This window comes from Plasmodium gonderi (genome assembly GCF_002157705.1).
Source record: "Plasmodium gonderi DNA, contig: Chr14, whole genome shotgun sequence".
In the NCBI taxonomy this organism is placed as follows: domain Eukaryota; phylum Apicomplexa; class Aconoidasida; order Haemosporida; family Plasmodiidae; genus Plasmodium; species Plasmodium gonderi.
The window spans coordinates 3,138,496-3,163,737 of NW_021628939.1; the positions used below are offsets into that span (position 1 = coordinate 3,138,496).

The 25,242-nt window shown below is 30.0% G+C and overlaps 7 protein-coding genes across 7 annotated transcripts in view; 4 read left to right on the plus strand and 3 right to left on the minus strand.

The window, feature by feature from the left end:
- Window positions 1-1,175: 1,175 nt before the first annotated feature.
- On the plus strand, window positions 1,176-1,941 carry PGO_146690 (hypothetical protein, conserved; the record flags this gene model as incomplete). The annotated part of the gene is made up of 2 exons (XM_028690659.1): window positions 1,176-1,313; window positions 1,555-1,941. The coding sequence occupies 2 exons, from the start codon at window positions 1,176-1,178 to the stop codon at window positions 1,939-1,941; spliced, it is 525 nt and encodes a 174-aa protein (XP_028546460.1).
- Window positions 1,942-3,777: 1,836 nt separating this feature from the next.
- PGO_146700 (DNA repair protein rhp16) lies at window positions 3,778-8,721 on the plus strand (the record flags this gene model as incomplete). The annotated part of the gene is made up of 2 exons (XM_028690660.1): window positions 3,778-3,964; window positions 4,196-8,721. 2 exons carry the CDS (start codon window positions 3,778-3,780, stop codon window positions 8,719-8,721), a joined length of 4,713 nt encoding a protein of 1,570 aa, XP_028546461.1.
- A 2,223-nt stretch (window positions 8,722-10,944) lies between these two features.
- On the minus strand, window positions 10,945-12,192 carry PGO_146710 (hypothetical protein, conserved; the record flags this gene model as incomplete). Its single annotated transcript, XM_028690661.1, has 1 exon — window positions 10,945-12,192. One exon carries the CDS (start codon window positions 12,190-12,192, stop codon window positions 10,945-10,947), a length of 1,248 nt encoding a protein of 415 aa, XP_028546462.1.
- Window positions 12,193-13,432: 1,240 nt separating this feature from the next.
- On the minus strand, window positions 13,433-15,904 carry PGO_146720 (conserved Plasmodium protein, unknown function; the record flags this gene model as incomplete). The annotated part of the gene is made up of 8 exons (XM_028690662.1): window positions 13,433-13,489; window positions 13,730-13,808; window positions 14,025-14,063; window positions 14,269-14,351; window positions 14,520-14,579; window positions 14,745-14,826; window positions 15,302-15,403; window positions 15,804-15,904. 8 exons carry the CDS (start codon window positions 15,902-15,904, stop codon window positions 13,433-13,435), a joined length of 603 nt encoding a protein of 200 aa, XP_028546463.1.
- A 2,327-nt stretch (window positions 15,905-18,231) lies between these two features.
- PGO_146730 (hypothetical protein, conserved) lies at window positions 18,232-19,225 on the plus strand (the record flags this gene model as incomplete). The annotated part of the gene is made up of 3 exons (XM_028690663.1): window positions 18,232-18,448; window positions 18,840-18,886; window positions 19,082-19,225. 3 exons carry the CDS (start codon window positions 18,232-18,234, stop codon window positions 19,223-19,225), a joined length of 408 nt encoding a protein of 135 aa, XP_028546464.1.
- Window positions 19,226-20,907: 1,682 nt separating this feature from the next.
- Window positions 20,908-23,319, plus strand: PGO_146740 (coronin; the record flags this gene model as incomplete). The annotated part of the gene is made up of 3 exons (XM_028690664.1): window positions 20,908-20,941; window positions 21,156-21,247; window positions 21,616-23,319. 3 exons carry the CDS (start codon window positions 20,908-20,910, stop codon window positions 23,317-23,319), a joined length of 1,830 nt encoding a protein of 609 aa, XP_028546465.1.
- An 893-nt stretch (window positions 23,320-24,212) lies between these two features.
- The window catches only part of PGO_146750 (thymidylate kinase), a gene marked incomplete at both ends in the record, with an annotated part of 2,020 nt that continues 990 nt past the window's right edge, over window positions 24,213-25,242 (minus strand). The window contains 4 exons of the mRNA XM_028690665.1: window positions 24,213-24,293; window positions 24,542-24,651; window positions 24,903-25,011; window positions 25,177-25,242. The exon at window positions 25,177-25,242 is cut by the window's right edge and continues 25 nt beyond it. Coding sequence (XP_028546466.1) covers window positions 24,213-24,293; window positions 24,542-24,651; window positions 24,903-25,011; window positions 25,177-25,242 — 366 coding nt within the window. The remainder of the gene's footprint in view (window positions 24,294-24,541; window positions 24,652-24,902; window positions 25,012-25,176) is intronic.

Genomic DNA, 25,242 nt, shown 5'->3' on the forward strand with positions numbered 1-25,242 from the left:
TATTATTTTTATGACAGTCTCCCATTGCATATAATCACTGAAAAGAGATTCAACTCGAAAACATGTTCTACCTTCCTTATTTGTATGTAATATTATTTATAAAATATATTAGATATATTAAATGAGAAGATTCTCCGTACTTATGAAAAGTGTGAACCACATGGATAAACATAAAATAAATGGAGAAAAAGAGAGAAAAAAAAATAAATACACATGTAATTCATAAAAAAAGAGCTGTGAAATTGGGATAACCTTTTAAAAAAATTCAGACGTTATTATTACCAAATAATATGAAAAAAAAAAAAAAAAAAAAAAAAAAAAAAAAAAAGAAAAAAAAAAAAAAAAAATAAAAAGCGAAGAATAAAAAACCTTTTGATTATTTTTTTCGAAATTTTTTTTTTTTTTTTTTTTTTTTCACGTCTGTTCCCTTAGCACATATCTCATCAAACGTGTATATTTTTACACGAGAAGATTTACATATTGTGATGTACCTTAAACATGACAAGTGTTGAAATGTTGTATTAGCTGAAGTAGATCTCTTTAAACTGTAGTAACCTTTTGATGTGAGACCAAGTTGTCGAAATTGTATCAATTGGGTTATAATTTTAACACTCTTTAGTTTTCATATTCATGAAAGATTTAGAATGACAAACATTTTTATTTGTCTATGAAACCTTCATTTCAAAGAAATTTGAAAAAGCATTTAAAATTTTTTTACAGAAATTTTATTTGCACGCATGATGTATTTTTAAAAGGTTTTTTTTTTTTTTTTTTTTACTCAGTTTTTAATACTAGTGTGAAACGAATTGTCTTAATTGGAATTGAATGGATCGAAGAATTTCTTAGTGGCCTTTCCAAATGCACAACAATTCCTGGGTGTCTATTCGGTATATGTCAAATTTATTCATCTGTTGCAATTTTGTATGAGAAGAAAATTTTGTTCACTATCATGTTTTCATGTTCATATACGAATGTTTCTATATACATGAGTATTCTCTCAGTTAGGAGACTCAGCTGAGGTTCTCTCACCAGATATGTCCCATATACATATACTTATATGTATGTATATTTGGTACGCATAGATGGGAAATTAACCGCCTTGACAAAAAAAAGAAAAGTTATGAACAGTCAGGTAAAATAAAATTACCTGCTTTGCAATAACTCGAAAAATTAAAATGCAAGAAGGAACATTCGACGAAAAATTCTCTCATTCCATTTTGTTGGAATCTCTGAAGGAAGCTCTTAAGCAGATGATAGATGAGTTCTATGTAGAAAAGGAGATCGGACTTAAAATCTATAAAGAAGCGTGTATGGTAAGTTTTGATAATAACTTTGAGCACCTTTCACGATAGCACAGACGCAGTGACAAAGTGTGTGTATGCGGACGTGCTTTTTTGTATGTACGTGGATATGCTTTGTATGTACGTGGATGTGTTTTGTATGTACGTGGATATGTTTTGTATGTACGTGGACATGTGAGACGTGAATTCCCTAAATTCTCATAGTGAGAAAGACTTTTCCCATGAGAATAAAACCCTATGTTCATCCTTGCAGAATGTGAAAAAAGAAATACAAGAAAATTCGGCTCAGCTTTCGGATGTGCATTTGAGTGGGAAGATGAAAAGCTATTACTGCAGAAATGATGTTTGGACCTTTTTTTTCAAGAATCCTCTTTTTAAAATTATAAAAAATAAAAAAACAAAAAATACTTCAAAAGATTATAAAAATTATCAACCATTAAATTTAAAAGTTTATAAAAATTTTTATGATAAAAGAGATGAGTTTTTAAAACATAGCATAGACAATGATAACGTGAAAATTTTTAAAAATTTTGGAAAGTTATATTCAAAAATTGTACATAAGGAAGATAGTGAAATTGACACAGACGATGTTTTTCTATATTATGGTGGTTTAATAAAAATATTATGTGTTGAGTATTAACTTGTTTCGTTTGGTGTTTGAGTGAATGACCCATAGGAGCACGTATACCAATAGAAATGGCAAAACATAAACAAGTACGGTCCTAAAGATTAAAGGTTCTAGGATCATGTGCAATGTACTGCTTGAAGTAAACTTATACAAAAATTCATTTATCAACAGTATGTCGTGAAGATGGAATTTTTGTGCATACCCATCGCTCATTTTAAGCCGCTTCTGATGAGAGAAAAAAATACACACACATATATATATATATATATATATATATCCCAACATGATCGAAAGAGTCATTAAAAAAGGAAGTGATAATCTCCTTTCAGCTTAATGCAGAATTAGAGAGGGTGAAATTTCTTTTTGTAAATATAAATAGCTTATTCTTATTAACGAAAGCAAAAAAAAAAAAAAAAAAAAAAAAAAAAAAAAAAAATTCGCAGTGAGCACAAATTTACATAAAATGAATACCCAAAAACGACAAAAAATTGAAGAGAAAAAAAAAATAAAATAAAAATAAAATATACATACGACAGATATATATATGTCCATACGCAGGTCTAATATAAAATAATGTATTATTATGCATACATATAGTTCCCTCAAAAGTGCTTTGAAAAGTAGGAAAAAAGGGCAAGGAGAAACTGCTAATCAATTTTTCTGTTTAACATTTAGAAATAAGTTAATATTAACATAAAAACGTATGAAAACAAATTATCTTTTAGTGACACCCCTTTTTTTGTTTTATAAAAATGATTAAGTTGCTTTTTATTATGTGCAAATTTTTCTTCGTGGCAATATGAACAAGTTGATCCCATATATACCACCATACATGTAACGTTTTAAATGTGAATTATTATTTATATACTTATTTATTTTTTCATATTTACAAGTGTAAAATTAAATGAGCATATTTTTTAATTAATTTTAACATAAACTCATTCTTTATTTTTTAAAATTATGCTTTATCAGCAACTTGTCAGAGATAACAAATTCGTAGCCTGTGGAATGCATCTCCAAGTTATTTAACCATTTCATATATCCGTATATATATAAATACATATACGTGAATATACATATACCTGCGCATATACATATATAGAGCAATCACATCTATATGTGTTACAGCGGTTATGCTGGGACGTTATTCATTATAACAAGTACTGCTTTAAAAAATAAATAGTAAACCATTTTTTAAGTTTGATAAATTTGTAAATGCTTAATATCTCACAAGTAAAAAGGTAAAAATGGGCATACTATTCTGCAACTTTTAAAAGCAGTCATTCAATTGTAAAGAAAATATGGGAGACGAATTTGATTTGTCTGCTCTGTTTATATGCTGTGTGTACGTTGTCAAGCCCGAAAGAGGGAATACATGCACCGATAGGCAAGTACACAAAGTTTAAGAAATCAGTCGCATAGACGTGCATATCAATTCGGCCATTATTGTGTAATACTGATATGTCTCTCTTTTTAGGAAAATACATTTATTATCATTTTCCAATTTTATGCGAATTTTGTTTTTTAACAATTTGAAAGGAGAAGCGTGTACAATAAATATTTTCGTTTGTTGCCTTCTCTGTTCATTTTTCTGTGTTCCTTTTTTCTCTTTTTCTTTGTTGACTTTTTTTTTGACGCAGAAGGAGACCCCTTTCGTATGCTTCCACCACCAACCCATCCACCATTACCTTTTGATGTTACATTTTACTTACAAACTAAGAGCGACAAAAAATTTCGAATGCCATAGCATAACTTCTGAAGAATTCCTTCTGATGGATGACCACTCTATCATTTAAGCACCACGTTAAGGAAATCTTAGATTTAAAATAAAGAAACGAATTAGTTGCCATGGGTGATAGCTTGGATAAAATATTTTCTAAGAAGGAACGATTTTTTAAAGAAATAATTGAAACAAAGTGCATGTTTTTGAAGGAATTAAAGAATTGGGTTGGTACGAATCGCATAGCGAAATTAAAATTGAAAAAGGATGTTCAGAAAGTAACACCCAAATTGTTGATAAATCGGACTCGATCAAGTAAGAAAAAATGAGATAGTATAATGGGGATGAGGGAGAGACAGCATTTTCCCCAGTTTCATGTACATACACATGTTGGAGAATAGTTGAATATGATTTCGCGCAAAAAAGTGGCGTAATAAGTTTGCAAAAAAAAAAATAAAAAAAAAAAAATATGAACAGGCTAGCCAAAAGAAGTAAATACTGAATAAAACTAATGTGTAATTTTTTTTTTTTTTTTTTTTTTTGCAGGAGCTAGCCGTTGTCGAGTATGCGGACTTCCAATTGAAAAAAATATTTTAAGAGTAGGATATCCAACAAAAGATCCTAGAGGATATTATGGTTTCATAAGTTGCTGGGTGCATTTAGACTGCAGCAAAAAAATATTATATGCTATTTTATATAACCAAGAAAATGAGCCACACTTAAAGGCTTATTTAAACAACTCGGAAAAAAATGTGTGTGAAGGGAAATATAATGCACATGAACAGTTCATATATAAAAATATAAATTGGGAATTTTTTTTTGGAGGATTTGACGAACTGAATGATGAAGAAAGGGATAAGGTAAAGGACACGGCGAAACCGTGTGAACTAGAAAATGGTAAGGGAAGGAACAGTTTTGAAATATTGGTAAATAAGGAAAAGGAAATGTTTGACGCAAATACTTTTACAAAACAAGAAAGTAGATTTATTGAAAATAAATTAACAATTCCAAAAGAACTTAAATTTGATTTGTTGGAATACCAGAAGGAAGGTGTATCGTGGATGATCAATCAGGAGCGCTCTAGCATTAAAGGGGGAATATTAGCCGATGAAATGGGTATGGGTAAAACAATACAGGCAATAACGTTAATTTTGTGCCAGAAAATTAATAAGTTAAACGATGAAAAGGAAGAGACGAGTGTGTGCAGCAAGGAAAATATCAAAGTTGGAGTGAATGAAGAATGCGAAATAAATGGTACGAACAATGTGAAGGGGGAGTCTGACAACAGTGTAATCTTTATTAGTAGTGGAGATGGAACTACACTTGAAAAGAAAAGCAGCGGTGAAGATGGTTCAGAAAATGGGATTAAAGTGAAGCAGGAAAGGTTTAGAAATTCCAGTGTTAAGGCAGGAGCGTCGAACAAGTGTAAAGTTAAGACAGAAGATTCGAGCAAGTGCAAAGGTAAGACAGCAGCTTCGAGCAAGTGTAAAGTTAAGAGAGAAGCTTCGAGCAAGTGTAAAGATAAGACAGCAGCTTCGAGCAAGTGTAAAGATATGACAGAAGCGTCGAACAAGGGTAGTGCAAAGAATGGAATTAAAAACAACTCTGTAGACATTGAAAAGAACACGTTTGAAGGGCAGACGCTTATTATAGCACCTATCGCAGCTGTGATGCAGTGGAAATCAGAAATAGAAAAGTTCATAGCAGGAGATATACTGAAAGTGCATGTTTATCACGGTAGTATGAAAAAAATATCATTTGACGAATTAAAAAAATATGATATTGTTATAACATCATATGCAATGGTAGAAGCACAGTTTAGAAAAATAATTAACAAGTATAAAATATCATGTGAATATTGTGGGAGGTTATATTTACCTAGCACATTAGTAATACATAAGAAATACTTTTGCGGCCCAGATGCTGTAAGAACTGAAAAATTAAAAAAAAGGAAAAAAAAAAACAAAGATACTGCACTTGTAGCTATGAAAAAATTTGATGATAATTTTGTACCTACCCCTAGAAATGTTTTATTAGAAATTATGAACGAAAATAAAAATGACAGTAATGAAACTAAACTGGCACAGAAGAATTCCAAAAAAAAATTAAAAAAAAATAATATGTCTCAGGCAGAGCTGAATGTCCAAGCAGATGGAAAAGAGATTATTGTGTTAAGTTCAGAAGGCTACCAAGATGATAATGATGATAATAATAATGATGATGATGATGATGACAATAGTTCCTCCTCGAGTAAGTCCATTTTTTCTCCCCTTACTCGAAAAACATCTAGTAGAATAATTGATCTGTGCAATTTAGGTTTTGAAAAGGATATAATTGAAAAAAGTGTGGAAAATATATACAAAGGAAAAGGGAAAAATAAAAAAAATGTAAAATGGAATCTAGTTATAAAAGATGTACTACAAAATGATTCATATACAGTAGACATGAACAGCAAATGTAAGGAAATTCTAAGGCAAATATATTTAAGTGATACAATTATAGAAAATGACCATCTTAAAAAATTAAACATGGGAGAACTCAAAGTTGTTCTTATAACATTGGGGAAACATGTTTTTGGAACAAAGGTTGAGTTGATTAACAGAATTTTAGTATCAACTAAATATATAAGAGAAGAACTAAAATTAATATCAGGGGAAAAAAATATAGAAATACTTTCAAAATCTGAAGAAAGTAAAGAAAAAAAAAAAAAAAAAACCTTAAGTGTTTGTAGAACAAGGAGTAGTATTTCAAGTGCACCAGATTTTGGAATTGAGGAAAATCAAATGAATGGCGATAATGATGAGCAGGAGAAAAAAGTCAAGAAGAGTAAAAGTGTTACAGTACAATTGAAAAGGAGGAAAGGCAACTATGTTAGGAGAAAAACAGCTAATGGAAGTTCTTCTACTTTGAAGAAAAAAAACAAAGAGATGAAGCAAAAGGAAAAAAAAAGAAAAAATTCTTTCGTAAAAGGTGTTAATAAATTGAAGAAGAGGAGGAAGAAAAATGGAACCAGAGGAAAAGAAAGGGACGATAGCGAAAGCGTAAGTGGAACATCAGATGATAGCGATGAATCGTTTAAGATAGAACAGATAGAGGAGGAATCGTCTTCTTCCTGGATTGGTGATATGAAAAAAGAAGAGATAAACGATTCAGGCGATTCATACAGTTCGTACGACTCGATAATTGTTGAAAGGATGAAAAATAAGAGGAAAGAACAGAAACTAGCAGAAACGAGCATATTTAATGAAAGTGCATTGCATAACATACAGTGGAATAGAATAATACTAGATGAAGCACATAGGATAAAGAATCGAAATACATCCACAACACAGTCTATTTTCAATTTAAAATGTTCAGGTTATCGATGGTGTTTAACAGGAACACCATTACAAAATCGGATAGGAGAATTATATAGTTTAATTCGATTTTTAGAATTTTATCCATATGCATATTATTTCTGTTCAAAAAAAGATTGCAAATGTTTATTATTAAATTATGAAATGAGAGATAATAAATATTGTTACATTTGTAATCATTCAAGAATTAATCATTTTAATTATTTTAATAAAAGGATTTTGAGACCTATTCAGCTATTTGGGTACAATGGAGAAGGGGTGACAAGTATGTATTATTTGAAGAATGAAGTTTTAGATAAAATATTATTAAGAAGAACTAAAGGAGAACGAAAAAATGATATAAAATTAAAACCATTAAATATTAGAATAAGAAAGGATAAATTATCCAATGAAGAAAAGGATTTTTATGAATCATTATACAAACAAACTTCAACACAATTTGATACATATGTAAAATCAAACACAGTTTTGCATAATTATGCACACATTTTTGATTTGCTTAGTAGACTAAGACAAGCAGCTGATCATCCTTATTTAATTTTGTTTGGAAATTCATTTCTTAGTGATCCATCTGGAAAATTTATAAAAAAGAATTCCACTATCATTTCGGCTATTTCAAATGATTATGTGTGTGGTATATGTATGGAAAATGTTCCAAAAAAGAGTAATATAAATTCGAAATGTGATCATCATTTTCACAAATCATGTTTGAAGCAGTATATAGAAAGTTTTCAAGAAGAAAATAATTCAAATATTCATAAAGATGGATGCCAAGACGAAATATGGAATGGAACAACTCTAACAAAGACACAGACTTATCATTTTTCAAACGAATCAGAAGAAAGAAGAGAACATTGTCTACATGATAGGAATGAAATTGTATTTAATGATGATCTTAGCTTGAGTAATAGCACCAATGATGCGAAAGAAAAAAGAAAAAGAGCCAATTCAATTTCTGTAGTAAAATTTAAAGATAAAGAAAAATCAAAATTTGTTAGTTTAGTGAATAAGAAAGACGAAAATGTAAAGGATTTACCTCTTGGATGTCCAGTATGTTTTGTCCCACTAACTGTTGATTTTAAACTTTTAAATGAAACTGAGGAACTAGATGATGAAGAAATTATTATATGTAAAGAAGAAACGACATCCATTAATAAAAGTTTTATAAATCGAATTAATACCCAGGAATATAAAACTAGTACAAAAATAGAAGCGGTTTTTGAAGAAGTTCAAAATGTAATTCATACAACGGATGATAAATGTTTAATATTTTCTCAGTATTGTTCAATGCTAGATTTAATTGAATATCATTTGAAAAAGCACAATATAATATGTTCCAAGTTACTGGGATACATGTCCATGGTATCCAGAAATAACATATTGTATAATTTCAATGAAGACAAGCAACTAAGAGTTTTGCTTATCAGTTTGAAGGCAGGTGGAGAGGGATTAAATTTGCAGGTAGCCAATAGAATTTTTATTGTAGACCCATGGTGGAATCCAGCAGCAGAATTACAAGCTATTCAAAGAGCTCATCGAATTGGCCAGACAAAAACTGTGTATGCTACTCGTTTCATTATAGAAAACACTGTTGAGGAAAAAATTGTGCAGTTGCAAAATAAGAAGCAGTTGGTCTTTGATTGCACCATTGGTGATTCGGGCAATGCTATGCAGAAGTTAACAAAGGAGGACTTGGCATTTCTCTTTCACGCCTGAGGAGTTTGGAAGTGGCGTGTGTATTGCATTCGTGTGTGTTGCGTTTGCATATGCATTCGTGTGTGTGGTTTCCCTCCCATTCAGCTACACATGAAATGTACTTGCTATAGGTACACGATTTGTGGAACTAAAAATATTACCTTTATTTTGGAAAAGCTGCTTTTTTTTTTCGAGGTTCTTTTTTTAATTGGATTGCAGCGGGGCATATATGGCAATCCCCAGATTTATTTCAATTTTTTTCGAACTTTTCTCGTTTTTCAAAATTTTCATTTGTCATTTTGTGTGAATGGAGAATTTTGATCGGTTGGGTAATGGTATGGACAAAGGAAAAACTAAAATGTCGCTACACATGGTACTTAAAAGTTTTTTTTTCTTACGAAAGTATATAATCACACTCTTTCATCGCTGTATAGACTTTTTAGTGTGTCCATTGGGCGTGGCAGTACACAAATAAAAAAGGATCTTGCGCGGGATTTATTTACTTATTTATTCGTTTTATTTTATTTTATATTCTGTTTTTTTTTTTTTTTTTTTTTTTTTTTGAATGGAGAATTAACCTTGCGGATTGGCACTTTGGTTTTTTGAGCTCAAAAGTAAATTTAATTTAACAAATGGTACGACGGAAAAAAAAGCAGAGAAAGTGTTAAAAAAAAACAAAAAAAAAAGAGAAAAGTATAAAAGTGAGAAAAAAACAAATGAAAAAGAGAAAAGCATAAACGTGACAAAAAAACAAAAGAAAAAAACAAAGGTGGGACATCGTTTAATGATAATTCAAATGTATGCCATCTTTAAAATGTAAAAATTGTGCAAATGGGTAATTTTTTGTATGAACAGTCAGAAAATAAATTTGGAAAAAAAAAAAAAAAGAAAAAGCAGCATAAAAGGGAAAAAAAAAGTAGCATAAAAAGAAACGAAAAAATAGCATAAAAGGAAAAAAAAAGTAGCATAAAAAGAAACGAAAAAATAGCATAAAAGGAAAAAAAAAGTAGCACAAAAAACAAAAGCAAAAGCAAAGTTAAAAACAAGGGTAGACAAAGATAGAAACAAATACAGCGTCCAAAAAGTTTACCCATTGCAGCTACATTCCCTTGTATTTGCACTGTTAACTATTTTTCATATGGTATATCCATATGGTATTAAAATCTCTTCGTCCCAAAATCTTGATTAGCAGTATTTGAAGAATGCTTTACGATATTGTATGTAAATAAATTATTGGGACAAGTGGATATCAATTTTTTTCCATCCCATCAGTTTAAAAACTTCGTATAAATATGATTATTTAACTTTTGCTATAATTTTGATTTTCAAGGGATTAAAAAAAAAAAAAAAAAAAAATTTATTGCACTATGTGTGTGGAGTTAGGCATTTATGGTAATAATATCAACGGAGCAATTAAAATCATGTGAAAAAAAAAAAAAAAATTAACCCAAGTTATTTTTTCATCATGAGAATGGAACGAATATTTTCTGCTTGTTTTCTATTTTCCATTTTCTCTTTTCTACATTGCATTTTCTACTTTTTTTTTTTTTTTTTTTCTTTTACAAAAAGGATGATGCTTTTATCATTTGCACATATGATAATAACGTTTTTGTGTGAATTTTAAACTGATGGATTATTTTGTGATTTCTTCGGATATATTTTTACCTTGTGGACAGCGCTTCCTCAGCTATGAATAATAAACTGATAATATCTCTCTGTTAGTACAACTATAACATTGTTCCTCATTACTGACAGAGTATGGTACTGGTATAGAAATAACTCTGATTTTATTACCATGTCACCCGTTCCGTTCGATATACACAAATCATTGAAGATATTGTTTGTTGGTAGGACATGTGTTATGAATTTCCTTTTTTTTCTTTTTCTTTTCTGTAGTGACATATTCAAGCTGTTGCTATATTAGGAGATATATGCTACTGAACCAGAGGTGACAGTAAAAGAAAGAACATTACTGCTTTCCCCGTATGAATATTTCTTTATCCTTTAATTTTTTTTTGGAAAGAATTATTACATTTACTAACGATGCAATTTCGCTAATCCGATCAGATTGCGTAATTTTCGTTAGCACATTTTTCTTTCATTTTTTTTACGACTATTATTGGTGTATGCATGGTTATGATATTTCCAAACATTTAAAAAAATATATATATAAACATTTATATATATATATGCATAGCAGTATCAGGTCCCTTATACATATGCCAATCTCGTACGACTCATTATTTATTCTTCACATTTCCAATTGGAGCTTCTCGAGAGAGTGCATCCCTTGCCTAATTTGAACTTGTCCCCATAACATATATTTTGACACGTGATAAGCTCTTCAGCATCTACACAGTTCATCGGCTTCGCTATCGAATTTTTTTTTTTATTTATAAATAAGTTAGTTTTCAGTTCCGATGTATTTGTATTTTCCACGCAGTGTTTTTTTTTATCACCATGAGTGTAATATAATTTGTCCCAATAAATGGATATAAAAAATTTTTGTTTTTTAAAAAAACTTGTTTTTATTTTTCTCTTTTTTTCTGATAAGACCAATTCTTTGGTCTCATTGTGGCGTATAAAGTGGTAATACATTTTCATTAGCTGAGACTTGTATGATTTTTTGCACCTTAGCAGAGATTTGAGGAGTTTTTCATTTTCTATTTTTTTCGCTAAAAATTGTTTTCTCAAGGTAAAATATTCTTTATCCATGTTTATTTTGCAATTTTTGAGTTGATAAGCTTCTTTCGATATTTTGATATAAGAAAGTCTAAGTGTATCAAAATCTTTTATCATTTTTTGATTTTTCTTTTGATATTTTTTGATTTTTCTCTTAAGTGATATATTTGTATTTACATATAACTTTAAATCTTTATTTTGTTTACTTACAATATCTTGAAGTTTATGTATTTTTTTATTTTTTTCGGAAAGTTCTTGTTCCCTTTTTAGAATAACACTATTTAATGCTTTATTATGTTTGTTTAAAATGTTCAGAAGTTTTTCTTTTTCATTTATGTTATTTTTTAGAAGAAGTATCAGTTCGTCACATTTTGCTTTTTCTTTAATTATTTCTAAGAATTCTCTTTTTGAAACTTCATTTGGATGATACTCCTCCTGAGATTTCGTCTTAATTTTTGGTTGGATTATCCGTAAAGTTGTCTCTGTTGTAGTACCATTTACTGATGCTACATGTATTGAATTGTTGTCATGACAAAAAGTACTTCCAGATCCAACTTCTTCATTTAACAGATGATATTGCTTCAAATTATTTGGAATTAAATATTCGTTAGTATCAAATGGTATTCCAAATTTTTTACTATTAAGCAAATAAATGTTTTCTGATGTGAACGATGCAATGATGGCTAATAGTTTATTTTTTTCTTCAACTAGAGAATTATACGCATTTAAAACTTCTTCATATTTCTCACTTTGAGCAGCATTTCTCTGTTTTAAGCGACATAAAATTGTGTTTTTCCACTCCTGTGTCATTTTTCGTCAAGTTTGGTTGACCGTATGGCATGTGCTTTTCTCTACAAAAATGTTATTTAATGTTAGCAAGAGTTACAATCCGGATGTCCTATTTTTCATTTTATAATATTTAAGCAAATGGGGAAATTGGTTGCTGGGGTAAGGCAAAAATGCTCTTAGTTTTTTACATAAGAAAAAAAAAAAAAAAAAAAAAAAAAAATAGACAAACTACACAGTAAAAGAAAGAAAAAAAAAATGTTTATGCGAATATATAACACGTGTTAAACATAATTATATATAATGCATATAAATAATGCATATAAATGATGCATATAAATGATGCATATAAATAATGCATATATATAATGTACATATTTTATGTATGACAAGCCAATGGTAGTGGAACTGTGACAATTTTAATTTTATCAAACGTGACAAAATTTTGTTCTTAAAAGTTTCAAAATATTGTTCTTAAAAGTTTCAAAATTTTGTTCTTAAAAGTTTCAAAATATTGTTCTTAAAAGTTTCAAAATATTGTTCTTAAAAGTTTCAAAATATTGTTCTTAAAAATTTCAAAACATTGTCTTAAAAGTTCCAAAATATTGTTCCTAAAAATTTCAAAGCACTGTTCTTTGTCGTCACCCATTTATTTTACTTTATAATATTGTCATTTAAAAAAAAAAAAATAAAAAACATCAAAAATTTGGAGAAACGTTAATTCTCCCCTTTTGCAGTGCAGAATGATTATATTTTCATGTTTTGCGATTAAAGAAAAGATGTTAATTTTCCTCCGATCATTGAAAATTTGTTAATAAAAGCATATATATTTAATTAATCATAAAATTGCATTAACTATTCTTTTGCATTAAATTTTGTTCACGGATTTGGGAAAAAACAAAATGAAAAAATCTTGCAAATGAAGAGTATAAAAAAAAAGGAAAAATAAATAGAATAGCGTAAAAATAAAAGGAAATTATACACTGTCGCATGTGAAGATGGAGAGGAAAAAAAAAAAAAAAAAAAATGATGATGATGATGAGAATTCTTCTCCTTTTAATTTTCCTTTTAAATTTGTATCTTTTTTACTTCCACGGTTTTTGCAAATTGTACAATTTTAAAAAGTCCTTTTCTGAATTATTCCCATAAATTTAAATAGTTATATTTATACATATACAAACAACCCACCCATTCATTATTTTATGAAGCTTTTTTCCACATTTTTTCTTTTTTTAATTCTTTTTTATTTTCTACTTCCCCCTTGCTAAAATTCGTGGAGGGAAAAATTTGGATGGGCATCCTTCAAGTTGTCAATTATATTCTGTTTTTTTTTTTTTTTTTTTTTTATTTTTATTTCCGTTCGGGAAATATGAGGTGAGGGGGGGAGGGAAAAAAAAAAAAAAAGGAAAGAAATGGTTTTAAAAAAAGAAGAGAAAAAAAAAAAATGCTTAATTACAATAAGTTTTTCAGAACTTTATAATGACACATAAAACTGTGTATGATGGCATACATATATATAAATATATGTATATGTTGTAAAGGCCATTTTTCTTACCTGCACAATGTCCTTTTTCTTATTTGGATCTTCATCAGCCACCTTTGATAAGGAATTGTTGGACTTATGTTTTCTTTTAAAAAACCTGTGAATTGCGTGGGGAATACATAATAGGTAAGAAATTCTTAAGAGGTTATCTTCCTCAAGTTAGATAAATGTATGGAAGTATGTGTAAAATGAAAACAGTACACACAGCTAGGGACACCAAAAAAAAAACAATATATATATATATATATATGTATAATAAAAGACATAATTATTAGGAATCAAAAAAAAAAAAAAGTTCCATGTGCTCTTTTACATGTATTCCCCAAGCCAGACTTCTTTGGCCTCTTCACAACTGTACGAAGAAAAGAAAAGAAAAGTGAACAAAATCATGAACCATGTTACATACAGGGGCAACATAATCTTGCAGAAGAACTATATATGTGCTTATGTATATGCATATATTTACACAACATTGAAAAAACAGTTTCAACAATTGATGACGAATCTGAATGCTCCTTAATCAGTTACTATTTATATATGCATATATATATGTATACTCATTGGGGTCTCCTAATTTTTTGTCTCGTATCAAAAAGTTCACTTTTTTATTTTCCTTTATCAAGCGCTTCCAACACGGTTCCTTCGGGAATTTAGTGCAGATCGAAATAGTGTGTTGTGTATAATTGAAAGATGGGAAAAAAAAGAAAAGAATGGAAAAAAAAGGATAGCATAAGTGAAATAATATTTTACACAAAACAGTGTAGCAAAAAAAAAAAAAAAAAAAAAAAAAAAAAAAGGAATTGCTAACCTTGACCGTTTTCTCAATTTTCATCTTTAAGCTGTCGTCCGATAAAGTGTAGGAACATTTCTGAGTATCAAATTAAATTGGAAAAAAAAAAAAAAAAAACGGACAGTATTCAGAATAATGTGACACAATATGTATAGGACATGTAGTTTTTGTTGCATTCTCTCGATGAATTATCGCACCATGCATGTATATGTGTGCAATTTATTAGTAGATATATATACATGCCTTTGGGTTTATCGGTCTTAGTAAATCCAAATTTAGTTCGAAATTCTGTCCTTGCTTATTCGACGCTGTGAGGTGTATATTACTACAACAGGTTGTGATAAAAAGATAAATTTGGCCAAAGTGAAAATGGACGAGAAAGTAGGGAGGCAGCAGTATAGAGAGGTAGATAGAGAGGTAGAAAGATAGGTAGATATAGAGATAGACAGAGAGGTAAAAAATAGTAATAAAACATGGCAAATGTTGGAAGAGTGATCATATATACATTGTCCCATTGTTCCATTTTTCTTTTTTTTTTTTTTTTTTTCCTTGTGGAAATTAAGAATTCATGTCAAGGGTTTTGTGTTGTGCAAAAGTAGACATGTGTTAATGAAGGAATGTAAATCCGCTTGCTGATGATCTTGTAGGAAGGTATTTTTTTTTTTTTAGGACACTCTGATCCTACGGATACACACACATGCGCTTAAAAGGGTGGAAAAACAAATGGGCAAACGGATGGACAAAAAAATGGATATATAATTTGATAGTCACTTTTCTTGGGGAATTCTTGTATTTATCACCTTTCTGTGAATTCCACCTTTTCTCCTTCAACTGATGAAATGGAAATGACTAAAGTTAACTTCTTTGAGCTCTGTCCCCATCGAATTGTTGGTAATTCATTTCTATGAATTGTGGAAATGAAAGGGTAAAGAGACGAAAAGGAGTATCTAAGACGTGGTGAGGAGGGTGCATGGGAGTCTTGTGTATGTTATATGTGTATGCTTGTATGTGTGTCTGGGGGAAAAGGTAAATAAAAGCCTCCTATTATACGTAATATTTTAAAAATAAAACATAAAAAGAGGCGAACATCAAGAAGTTTCGTTTATTTATTCTTTTACATAAGAAAAAAAAAAAAAAAAGTTACGTAATAGACATGTAGGAGCATAAATTTCACTTTTTTTATTATTTCCTTTTTTCCCCATCTTTGTTTTATCAAATGATGTAGGAGAAAAATGAAAAAAAAAAAAAAAAAAAAAAATGAGATCAATTTGGGATAAGTGTGGTTAGGCAATGAACATTTACTGCTGTGTTGTAGAACCAAGTATGGGATACAAGAATAAACAGAAATATGTCTTCCAAATTATTGAAGCTAAAATTAATGTGTTCATTTTGAGGAGGTACATATATATATATATATGTTAATGCGAAAAGATGTGTGTATTTCACAGATATGACTTTGCAACTTGAGTCAATCAGATTGTTAAATTTTGGATTTCAATTTTTCAAAACACAAAAAATTGTAAAAAAAAAAAAAAAAAAAAATGAAACTAGTGCCATTAAGTCCTTTTTCTTTTTTTTACTAACACACGGGATGAATAATTTTGCAAGGGAAGACTTTCGTACTTGTCTGGATTTTTATCTGATCACCGTTGTTCAGTGTACAGTTATATATAAACATGGAATGTGCATTTAAAAAAAAAAAAAAAAAAAAAAAAAAAAAAAACTGCAAAGTGCAGAAAATGACGACAAGCAGAAATGTATGATTAAGAAAAAAAAAAAAAAAAAATCAAAAGCATGTACATAAAACACTTTTTGTTTTTAAAAGAATGATGACATCATTCCATAGGAAGCTTCTTTTTTTTTTTTTTTTTTTACGAACTTTTAGTAAAAAAATAGTGTTCATATATTGTGTGCTCGCCGCAAATGCTTTTTTTTTTTTTTTTTTTTTAGGGAAAAAAATTTTGGAATAAATCTATTTTATGTTCCATCTATCCGCATTGTATATGTATGCATGTGAGTTTACTCTGTCTTTAAGCAACATACAGAGTTGAGAATAAGCTTTTGTGAAGTTGACTGTGATTGGTACAATCATATAGAAAGTTGGATACAGTAGGATGAAGGCAATATTTCTAATAATGTTTTAAGTTTTATGTCTTCCTCATTTTATGCACGTTAGTATATTTTGTTAGATATAGTTATATGGCAGCAAGGTGAGAAGTTGCTCACTCGGCCTTGTAGCAACGTTACGTGGATTCAAATTATATACGTATATATATATATATATATATATATGTACACATTCTTGTCGTGCATATGAAAAGAAAACATTCCTCTTGAACGATGCTAAGGGTGGAAAACGGAGTAATTTGAATATAACCCTTTTTTTGTGATTCATATTTTGTGGATTGTGTGCTGCGTTATGTGGTGGTGTGGTTGTCCCTTTTTGCTAACATATGTGATTTCATTGAAGTTCCATAGATGGTAAAACACACAGGAAATTAATAAATTTGTTTCTTTAAAATTTAACTAATGTTTTTTTTTTTTTTTTCTTTCTTTTTTTATCACAGTTGAAAAACATTTGGTGTATTTTTTTTTTTTATTTCCCCTGACATGAACCATGATGTTTACAAAATGACAAAACAAATGGGACGCACATTTATATTATCGTGAAGTGTAAAACGAAAAAAAAAAAAAGTCATGGACTTCGTTTTACACATAAATGGTGAAACTAATTTAGGCTCTCGAAGTTAATTTGCAACACGATGCTTGTGCTCAAGAGAAGGAACTCTCCCTTCATGTAAGAGGTGTTTTCTAGTATGCACATATTTATATACACCACATATGTGTGATCTTCTTTTTTTTGGGAGGTTATGTAAAAGTTGGATGTTTTCTCAAATAAAATTGTTATAAAATTTTTGCACAAAAAAAAGAAGAAAAAAAAAAAAGCGAAGGTTTCCACCGCTTTGTGCAATTATTTTCCTCTTGACTTTATGTTTGATTTTAGTCATGCTTGTGGAGGGAGTGATTTGAACTTGACTTTTTTTTAGCATACGGAAAAAAAAAAAAAAAAAAAAAAATACGTCAAACTTTTACCATTTCCAGTTGAATACTAATAATACCTAAATTGCAAACAATTTTACTAGCTTTCAAAAATAATTTTTTGCACGCTTGGAAAATTCAAATGATAAACCAAATTGAGAACGGCAAAAAATGAAAAGTTTTTTTTTTTTTTACTTTTTCATTTTTTTTTTCCAACATTGTGCGTGGTAATTATTTTTTTATTTTTTTTCCTCTTCGCATGGTTTTGATTTTTCCCTCCCTTTTGAACAATTTTTAGCAAATAGATGTAGGGAAAAACCATTTTTGTAAAAAGTTTATAACAAGTGGAGAAAAAAAAAAAAAAGTTAAAAAAGAGTTGTCAAAAAACAATATATTGAAAATTGTGAAACTCTGATTGGGCTTAAAAAAGAAAAAAAAAAAAAAAAAAACGATGATGATTTTGATACGAACGACTGCCATTTGATTGATATTCATATGTGTTGATGTAAATAAGTATATATATGTATATATGTTATCCATAGAGAGATAGGTGCTATTTTGTTTTCAGAACGATGCACAACAGATTTTCTTCTTGTTCATTCGGTTGTATGCATACCAATACTAGTTCTTAAAATACACACTCAGAAAAAAAAAAAAAAAAATAAAATAAAATAAAATACTAAAACTATAAATGGGGAAACAAAGTGAGTCATTGCCATTTAAGAAAAACGTAAGTTCTTCAAATAAAACGAAAAGCACGAACGTGGACAGTCACACAATTTTGGATCGAGAAAATTCGGAAGTTAGTTTTCAGAACAGCAGCAGCAATTTGTTGGATCAAACACGAAAGAGAAAAAATAGCAGTCACAAGTTTTATATGTACTCAAGGAAAATTATAACTGTATTAAGTAAAAATGCATACTACACCTTTTACTATACTTTGTTCTACTCCTTTTACTACACTTTGTTCTACACTTTTTGAAGTTTCGCATGTTCACATGTGTGTGTCTTAACTATGACTCGTGTTCCATTCCTGTATGTATGCCGATTTTAGCCTTAAAAAAAAGGAATGAAATATAACAAAATAAATAGGGGAACATAAGCTTCCTGCCTCGAGCAGTTCGTGCATATAAGCACATATATCGTTTATTAAGGAAAGCTACCATGCTTCGTGTGTATTTTTATTTATTTATTTTATTATTTTTTTTTTTTTTTTGTCAGCTTTACAAGCTGTGAGACAAGAAACTTGCGCTTTCGAGGTATTTTTTTTTTATTTTCCTCTTTTTCTTTTTTTTTCAGATTATATATTTTGCATCCTAGGAATTATATGTGCATGGGGAGTAATAGTAAGAAAATAAAAATGAAAAAAGTTCTATTTTTTAACGACATCATATAAGCTGTAGAGTGAGCGCACAATATTATACACATGTAAATACATATAAGAACGAAGCAATTAAGTTTTTTTTTTTTTTTTTTTTTTTTTTTTTCTTCCTCCACTCCCTATGTACATTATTTTATTTCATTTTATTTTTAATTTTTAGGATTCCCTCGTTCAGATAATTTCCGGGATGCAGGTATACCTGTCACTTGCATGTTATTCCATTATTCTGTTATTTTCCCTTGCATTCTTAACATTTTATATTTATTTTGTAGATAGAGATTATAGACCATGTGACTTTTTTTAATGTTATATATTTCTTTTTTTTTTTTTTTTTTTTTTTTTTTTATACCATTTTGTTTTATTCTGTTTTTCTTTCCTTTGTTTTTGTTGAAATGAGCATGAGGATGTTATGAGAAGAAAAATGAGTGTACTGAAATAAGTGTGTGATTTGCCAAACTACGCAGGGGTATTTTATTTTTTTTATTTTCGTTTGGACTCCTTTTATCCTTTTGTATTGTGTCAAAGCAATATGTTTAACAACGAAAAAAGGAATGCTACAAAACAGATTAAATTGCACATATGGGATTTAATTTTTTCATTTAAGGAAAAGAAACAAATGGAGGTAATAATAACATGTGCAAAGCTGATATGTTTTTTTAGGAATAAATGTAAATGTATTTGTCTAAAACGGAAAAGGGAGAAGAGGGGGTGAGAATGTTGGGGAAAAAATGCCTTTCATACGGTTTTGTTCTTTTTATAAATTTGTCATTTTGTAGATATATGTCCATTTATATTTCTTTTTATCTTTTTATATTTTTTTTTTTTGTTTTTTCCGTTTTGTTTATTTTTTCTGCTTTTTCCAAATTAACCGCTTCACTTTTTAAAAATTAAGTGGGGAAAAAAAAAAAAAAAAAAGCCCAACGTTGCGCGTAAAAAAGGAAAATATTTTTGTCTACCATTTCGTAGTTCCATTTAGACTTGAACGAATGTATATAAAAATTAAAGTGTTATCAATTTTGCACACATTTATGTATGAATAATTACACGCCCTTGTAGTACTAAAAGATTTGTGTGTGTGTAAAAATGAATAGAACATCATGTGCTAAGGTTAGTCATAATAAGCTTGAGTTGGTTGAAACTAATTATGCGTACTTGGTAAAACAGAAAAATTGTAATTTTTTTTTTTTTTTTTTTTTTTTTTTGCGCTGTTCTGTTTAGTCTAGTTACCCCAGTTACACGCATCATTAAGGTAGCCAAAAATTTGAATCGGAATTTTCTTAAAAGGTTGTTAATAAAATGTAGGACACTTTAAGAAAAATGACAAGTGTATGTAACCAATTGGATCTAACCTGAATTGAAAGGGGTGGATTTTTTTTTTTTTAGTTTAAATTTTATCATGCACTTGAGTAGTTGTGTGATTTCGTTTTTTCTACAATTTTACGTATTTGTCCAGATTTTCCATAAATTTTTCCACACTTTCCATAAATTTGTCCGCACTTTCCATAAATTTGTCCGCACTTTCTACGAATTTTCCTACCCTTTCCACTTACATTTCGCGGTTTTTGCCCAAACTTTTGTGCAGAAGTGCATGAAATTAAGACAGGAAAGATGAAAGAAATAAGATTCCATAAAATGTGTATATAGTGTTGTAACTTTACGTTTTGGAATTTTTGGTTCTTCCATTTTTTTATGTGTTTTCCGTTTTGCACGTTGCAATTTTTACCTTTACCATTTTTGTTTCACCTAGACTTAACATACAACTTCGTTACCAGACTGATGCAAAAAAAAAAAAAAAAAAAAAAAAAGCAAAGAAAAGAAAAGAAAAGGAAAGAAAAGAAAAGCAAAACAGAACAAAGCAAAGAAAAGAAAAGCAAAACAGAACAAAGCAAAGGAAAGCAAAACAAAGACACATTTATTTTATTATTATTATTTTTTTTACTTTTTTTTTCCTATGCTAACCGCTAACCGGATTAATGGGCCGATAAAATGAATAACATTCCGTATATAAAGAATCTATATTGTAAGAAAACGAGAACGACACGAGAGAATATGTTTCCCTGTTTTTGTTAAAAAGAGGAAGGGCATATCAGTGTGAAATTCTCTCGAGCGCTGTAAAAGCAAAATTGGCTAGACAGGCCAAGAAACAGACGATGCAGTACGAACTCATACGGTGCGGTACGAACTGACATGATGCAGTACGAACTGACACGAAACGGCTCTCCTTCCTTGTTCAGCGGATCCCTCTAATAACCTTTTTGGAGATTTGAGAATATGTTCTAGAGTTATCGATTCATGTGGCATCGCGTGCAGCTCGGGGTATGTGGCGGTAAGTGTAACGGAAGAATGAGAGGCAAAATAAGGAGAGACAAAATAAGGAGTGACAAAATAAGGAGAGACAAAATAAGGAGAGACAAAATAAGGAGAGACAAAATAAGGAGAGACAAAATAAGGAGAGACAAAAGAGTTATAAGCAAAAGGGTGATAAGCTGAGAAAGGAAAAGCACGAGAGGAAATACAATGTGACATCGAACAGGTTGCAAAGCTTGTCTCGATGAGTAAGGTGGAGAAATATATATTTTTTTTTTTTTTTTTTTTTTTTTTTCCTTTTACATTTCTTCATAAATTTTACCCCTTAATGTTTTTTCATTTTTCATATTCTCATGCGCACCTGACCCCCTTCGCATACTATATAAGGTCCCTTGGGAAGTAGACGGAGGAGGGTTGATAGGAGTTATTCGTTTGGAAAATCAAATGCGCAATCCACCAGTAATAAAACTAAAGGGACACACATCTGCTATTCTAGACTTACAGTTCAATCCATGCTTCAGTGAAATTTTGGCATCTGGATCAGAAGATTTATCTATACGTATTTGGGAAGTACGTCATAATGATGAGACAGTAAAAGAAATAAAGGATCCACAATGTATTCTAAAAGGACACAAGAAGAAAATATCAATTGTAGATTGGAACCCATTGAATTATCATATATTAGGTTCAAGTGGATTCGATGGAATTGTAAATATCTGGGATATAGAAAATGAAAAAAGAGCTTTCCAGATAAATATACCCCAAAAATTATCATCTTTAAAATGGAATTTAAAAGGAAATTTATTAAGTGGTACATGCATTGGAAAATATATGCATATAATTGATCCAAGAAATAGAGAAATTTCCTCAAGTTTCCATACTCATGGTGGTGGGAAGAATGCAAAAAATATATGGATAGATGGATTAGGTGGAGATGATAATTATATATTAAGTACAGGATTTTCAAAAAATCATATGAGAGAAATAAAATTATGGGATATAAAAAATACATCATCTGCTCTTGTAACAATGTCAATAGATAATGCGTCAGCTCCATTGATTCCACATTATGATGAAAGTACTGGACTTATATATATAATTGGAAAAGGGGATGGTAACTGTCGATATTATCAACATTCAATTGGTAGCATAAGAAAAGTAAATGAATATAAATCTTGTTCTCCATTTAGATCTTTTGGTTTTATGCCCAAACAAGCTTGTGATGTATATAAATGTGAAATTGGTAGAGTTTACAAAAATGAAAATAATAATAGCATAAGACCAATATCTTTTTATGTACCTAGAAAAAACCGTACAAAATTTCAAGAAGATTTATATCCTCCTATATTGATGCATGACCCATACAGTACATCTAAAAATTGGATTAACGGAAAAGACAATGAAATTAATCGAATAAATATAAAAGATTTAACTTATGATGATCTTAGAATTACGAAGAAATATAAACATATTAATCAATCCTGTGACAGTATTATTATAGGAGAAGATTATGTATCTAAGAGGACTACCATTATCAGGCAATTTACAAAGAAATTTACATTTTTTAAGAAAAAGACGAAAAATCCAGTTAATATTTCTTCAGAGGATAGTTTGAGCGAAACGATTCCTATTCTACCCAAACGATTTAAAGAAAAGGGATTCTTAAATGAGCGTGGCGGTGTGCAATTCTCATCTAACAATTACCAAGATGGGGAAGGGGTCCACGCTGAGAAGGAAATTGCTGAACTGAGTGAGGAGGAAATTGCTGAACTGGGTGAGGAGGAAATTGCTGAACTGGGTGAGGAGGAAATTGCTGAACTGGGTGAGGAGGAAATTGCTGAACTGGGTGAGGAGGAAATTGCTGAACTGAGTGAGGAGGAAATTGCTGAACTGAGTGAGGAGGAAATTGCTGAATGGGATGCGGTAAAACCAGACGAATTCGTTGGCAAAAGTGAACACAGTGAAAATTCGTACACACGTGGTCCTCATATTTCCGGACCGATATCAAGAGGAAAGACGAGTCGAGATAACAAGGCAAGTTGCTTTGATGCGTTGAGGTGCATTAATTTCTGTAAAAAAGGGAAATCGTGAAACTGGTTCATTGCGTTTGCTAAAAACGGGCTTGAGAACAGTTCAATTAGTGATTCATCGAAAAAGAAAAAGAAAAGAAAAAGATACAGTTTGTTGAGATATGTGCCACATAATTTTAGATGAATGCTGGTTACATGTCTAGGGGGAGCAAATTATTACAAGTGAGGAGATGTGCTGTCTGAGGGACAGGCTGGAGTGCATAGTACTCGATTTGTTCATTTTAAGATATGTCGCTACAATGATGCGATGTGTTTCTCCTTTTTTTTCTTCAAATGGATGTACATTTGTGGCAAATAGCAAGGGCGAATAATGACATGAATGCGTATTTATTTAGTTGCCTTTCACCCAATAGTATGTGTGCATGTAAATCATGCACACAGGAGAGCGAGAAAAAAACATTTATAGTACTCTCTTGAACTTTGCATATCGTTCGTCTTTCCACGTTGTGGTATTTTCTCTCCATCTTCTTTATCCATATTGAACACGTGTAGCTTTGCAGTTTTTTTTTGAGAATATATATTTAAAGAATTTTTTTTTTTCTTTTTTTCCGTTTTACGGATTTAAATGGTTGAAGCGTTAATGTAGAGGTAAGACATGTGAAAACAAATCCGCGAAGGGTTAAGCAGCGAAAAGTAGGGCAGTAAAAAGACGCAGTGAAAAGACGTAGTAAGCAGATGTAGTAAAAAAATAACATAATAAGAAATGCAAAATGTAACAAAGTGTGCAAACAAAAGGCTTCATAAGGAGGTAAATTAAAAACAAAAAAGGAGGTAATGATAAGGTTGGTGGTGGCTACTAATAGAAGGGAAAAGTTGTCTTCATCCCTTTTTCACAGCAGCATACATGGGTATATGTGCAGGGATGATATGGGTACGCTTTGCACGTTTGGATCTCTAAGGCCACAAGAAGGTAAATTCTTCTTCCTTGATTGTATCCAACTTTAATATCTCTTTAAGAATGTCAGTGTGTATGTCCTAAACCGAGAAAACAGCAGCAACAAAAAAAAAAAAAAAAAAATAAATAATAAAAAATAGAATGAATGAATGAATAAAACAAAATAATATGTTTATTGGCCAGTTCTTGGATTTTTTAAAATAAACTTTAGGGTGCAGAACATGGTGAAGAGGAAACTCTTAATTTTGTGCCCTGCATACAGTGCGTGACTCATTTTGGTGTAACACTTTTTTTTTTTTTTTTCCCTTTTTTTTCCTCCTTTCTTTACGTCTATTTTTTTGGTTCCATCAAGATTAATCCAATAATGTTCTTGATAAAAATTTTTGTAAGTTTCATAAATTCTCTTTTGTACTTCGATCTTTTCATATATTTCTTCACCTTGGTTAAAAGTTGCATGAAAGGATGAAATGAATTTAAAATAAATTATATGAATGTAAAAATAGGTATACAGTTCAGTTTTATATGTCGTATTTCATTTGGGGGATACATCTTATCCCATCGACGTTTGTTTGTGGAGAGATATAGTCTGACATGTTTATCAACCCTATGAATACACATGTAAACAAAATAGTTTTCACTTTTCACTTATGATAATATATATATATGTATATGTATATATGTGGTGATACCATATTCTGATCTGTTTTTTGCGTAATTTGGAGGCACGTTCAGGTAAAAAACGATGTCCGGTTTTATTAGACCTTGATCTGGATTCATGCACCACGTTTTGGATAATTTCTGTAAAATATGGGGTTGCATAAATATATTTTTCGACATGTGGATTTCAAAAAGAAAAAAATAAAAAGAAAGAACAAACGGACGAATATGAAGCTACAGAATATCACTGCACGCATTAACGAATGTTTACACATTTGCATGAGAAGTTTTTTTGTGGAATCAAACCAGGGCTCCAGCAGAATAAGCCACACCAGAATAGGCATATCTATCGCAAACGACCCACACGTCATT